This window comes from Charadrius vociferus, unplaced genomic scaffold (genome assembly GCF_000708025.1).
Source record: "Charadrius vociferus isolate BGI_N301 unplaced genomic scaffold, ASM70802v2 scaffold532, whole genome shotgun sequence".
Classification (NCBI taxonomy): domain Eukaryota; kingdom Metazoa; phylum Chordata; class Aves; order Charadriiformes; family Charadriidae; genus Charadrius; species Charadrius vociferus.
The window spans coordinates 2,065,975-2,069,662 of NW_009647271.1; the positions used below are offsets into that span (position 1 = coordinate 2,065,975).

At 39.0% G+C, this 3,688-nt stretch overlaps 1 protein-coding gene across 1 annotated transcript in view; it reads left to right on the forward strand.

Annotated features, from left to right (window-relative positions):
• Positions 1 to 3,484, forward strand: part of B3GNTL1 (UDP-GlcNAc:betaGal beta-1,3-N-acetylglucosaminyltransferase-like 1) — a 114,759-nt gene extending 111,275 nt beyond the window's left edge. The window contains exon 8 of the mRNA XM_009880014.1: positions 3,340 to 3,484. Within this exon, the coding sequence (XP_009878316.1) occupies positions 3,340 to 3,484 (145 nt within the window). The remainder of the gene's footprint in view (positions 1 to 3,339) is intronic.
• The last annotated feature ends 204 nt before the right edge of the window (positions 3,485 to 3,688 follow it).

Here is a 3,688-nt window from a genome sequence, read left to right on the forward strand (position 1 = left end):
AGGTTTGTTTTTTTTTTCTCCATTAGTTGAAGTGCTGGTGCGTGGCCGTAGTCTTCAAATAACTGTTCTTCTTGGGTACGTTTACTTGTGTGTGAAGTTCTTTCCAAGTTATCGCACCACAATTGATGATGAAGTGCTAAGCAGGATTTGGCTGTGCTCAAAAATTGCACACTGAAGTGAACTGGGCTCTCTGGAGCTAACTAATAATCCCAGCAAGAATCCTTCTGTCTTAGTGCTGTGAGGGTTTCATGTTTTTCAAACCATAACTCGGGGATGGGAAGGAACGCCACAAATAAAATCACAAAATTCCTATCGTTAAAATATTAGAAAAATTTGCTAACAAACTTTTGGGAACAAATTAGGTTACCTATTAATCTCAATAACCTCAAATTTTATGCTTGTACCTCAGGGGGTGTACTTCATAAAAATAACTGGGAACAATAAATTTGGCTTTGTGACATTTGATGATCTGCTACAAAAAGGAAAAATTTGAAAATGTTTTGTAGAAGCCTGATGATCTGGCATTACAGTAACATCTGACATCTCTAGTGATCATATTCGTGTATTTCACAGTTTTGTCATAGAACCAAAATTGATGTAATCATACAGGATTATGGGTAATTAGAACTGCAGGTAGGAGATGGAGCACTCTGATTCATTGGTGAGAATGACTGACAACAGCATAGCAGCTCCTGTTCCTGTCTGCCCACCCACCTGGACAGTTTAGATCCTGAACATCAAGGAAACTTGGATGAATTTTGATTTTTCTATAAAATCACAAGCTGCACTGGCAGACCAGGAGCAGCTTGCTGTAGCTGCCCCCCGATAACCTCTGCTGACTCATGAATCAGGAGCCGTATTTGAAGCAGAAGAAATAACATATTCTTTGACTGTTTTGGTGTTTAAATTCCATACCGATTTGATATAGTTGGAAGACTGTGGGGCTCAAAGTTGACCTGTGAAGAAAGTATATTAGTAGCAAAAAATATGTGCTTCCCAAGACAAAGAAAACCATACGCAACTTTAGGATCTCACAGGAAAATTACTAGTTTTTTTTTCCTGCTAATGCTTTAACTAATTTCAGCAGCTAATTTCTTCAATCATAAGATGTATTACAATTTGTAGAACAAGTTGTAACAATTGTTATAAAGCATATTGTGTTCTGTCATGATAAGCAAATGGAAAAACCTATTTGAAGAAATGCTTTCAGAAAGGACTTTCTGAAAGATTTTCCTATGAAAGATATTTTCAACTCAAGGTGCCTTGTTCAAGAGATGTAGGTGAGGGAGATTCATCTGTCAAGCCATAAATTGAGGAAATCAATTTATTGTATCTAGGAAACTGTTTATTAAGATAGGTTCCTAGTTAATGAATATTAAATGAAACTGGGACATAAAACAGATGTTCTTAGCAGCAGGCAGTTTTGTTTAAACCATTGTAAATGATGTAGTCTTAAATATTACATTCTATGGTGGGAATTGCTGTTGTAAAAGCTCGCGCGCACACACACAAGAAGTTGTAGTTGTCAAAGTGAACTAATTCATGCAGTTGGGCTGAATGGCCAATGAACTGAAATGCTTTTCTTGAAGTTGTCCCCTCTTTCCAAGAACATATCCTGAACTTATTGAAGTTCTCATCTGGTCTTCAGATTTTAAAGATGTTAGATGTTCCCTTGTAACTGTTTCCAAAGCTGAAACCAATACCATTATTTGGTATCAGCATCACAGTTTTTTGCCTCAACTGCTTGGCTTAAATTATATTGTGGAACTTACTACAAATATGAAGACATAAAGGTGTAATTGGGCGCAGACATCTGTGAGCTTTCTTTTCTTCTAAAGCATATTTTAAGAAGTTTTATGAAGCATACTACTTTAAAAAAAATTTACAAGTCCTCTGCTCTTTGTTTCTATAAATGCTATTTCTTATAGAAGCCATACTCAAAGGTGCAGTCACCAGGATGCTGGGCTGCATCAACAAGGGCATCACCAGCAGAGATGAAGAAGTCATTATCCCACTCTACTCAGCACTTGTCAGGCCACTCCTGGAATACTGTGTTCAGGTTTGGTCCCCACTATCCAAAAAAGATGTGGACAGGCTGGAGAGGGCAACCAAGATGGTCCGAGGACTGGGAAGCCTGACGTATGAGGAAAGGCCGAGGGAACTGGATTTGTTCAGCCTTGAGAAAAAAGGCTTAGGGGAGACCTTATCACCACGTTCCAGTGTTTAAAAGGTGGCTACAAAGGAGATGGAGACTCCCTTGTTACGAGGAGTCACGTGGAAGAGTCGAAGGGTGATGGATACAAGTTACTCCTGGGGAGATCCCGATTGGACACAAGAGGAAAATTTTTCACAATGAGAACAGTCGGCCATTGGAATAATCTCCCCAGGGAAGCGGTGGATTCCCCAACACTGGATGCTTTTAAGGTTGAGCTGGACAGGGTGCTGGGCCATCTTGTCTCGACCGTGCTTTTGCCAAGACAGGTTGGACCAGATGGTCCTTGAGGTCCCTTCCAACCTGGCATTCTATTCTATTCTATTCTATTCTATTCTATTCTATTCTATTCTATTCTATTCTGTGATTCTTTAAAATTAAGTAATTTACTTGGTCTAAAGTGTGTGTGTGTGCACATTCACAAGTGTGAATGGTGTGTAACAGCCGGCAGTTTCAGTGTCGCGTGTGACTGCAGTTCAGTGGTTGCTTATTGCTGTACAGGTGTACACTGGTTCAGAGCTTTGAAAACCGACTTGAAGACTTGAGCTGAATACCACAACATAAACAGGCTTTCATTGTAGCATTGGGCTGTATGTATAGGTCAGTTGGAGTACTGAATTTGTGATGTTTCAATTTTGCATTGACAAAGAAGAATGAATGCATGGGGAGATGGAACACAAAGACATCCCCTTGGATTTAGGGGGTAGTTTGCCTGTATGCATTGCAGGGTTATAGAGCAGTTTACGGCCAGTACGGGTATGGGCAAACAGTGTATTGGTGGGCAGTTGCAGTTGTCGGTACTGAATTCGGTTACCATAGCCACAGTTTTTCATCTCTTGTGATCTTCTCTTGGGGTTCTTGAAAATAATAGTGGTTTAGCTACAGCTTCAAATCTGTCCAAATTATTTTTGTCTGAGAAGTTCCACAGAATTTCTTTTTTTCTAGCAACAGTTTACATTTTCCTAGGAAATGTCTAGTATAATGTTTGTTGTGATTCTTTTTGTATCATGTGTGAATTAGTTTGGTCAGGTTTATGTGTCTGTGAGTATGTACATTTGCATATAGGTACATAATAATAATGCTAAAAATTCTAGGGATCAAAATCCACCCTTTTTCTAACTCTCTAGGGGAACCATCTGGAATCACCGAGTCAGGTTTCTTGAAGACAGAGTCCTGAGCTCCTGGACATCATTCACCATTTGGAATGCTGGCAAGCAAGGCAAGAAGCTCTACAGAAGCTTGTCACCAGCTAATCGGAAAAAGGTGAGCTAGTAAGAGTAGGGTAACATCTGTACAAAACCACTTTCTTCTCTTTCATATACCTCCTTGCTTCTTCTAACATAATGTAGCAAAATTCTTAGAAAATGTTGTAACCCCAAAATGCTAGTTGATGATTAATATAAATTGGGGAAATTCTTAATATTCTGTATAATGTATTTCTTCTTTTAATATGCTGTATTACATTATTGAGAGTGG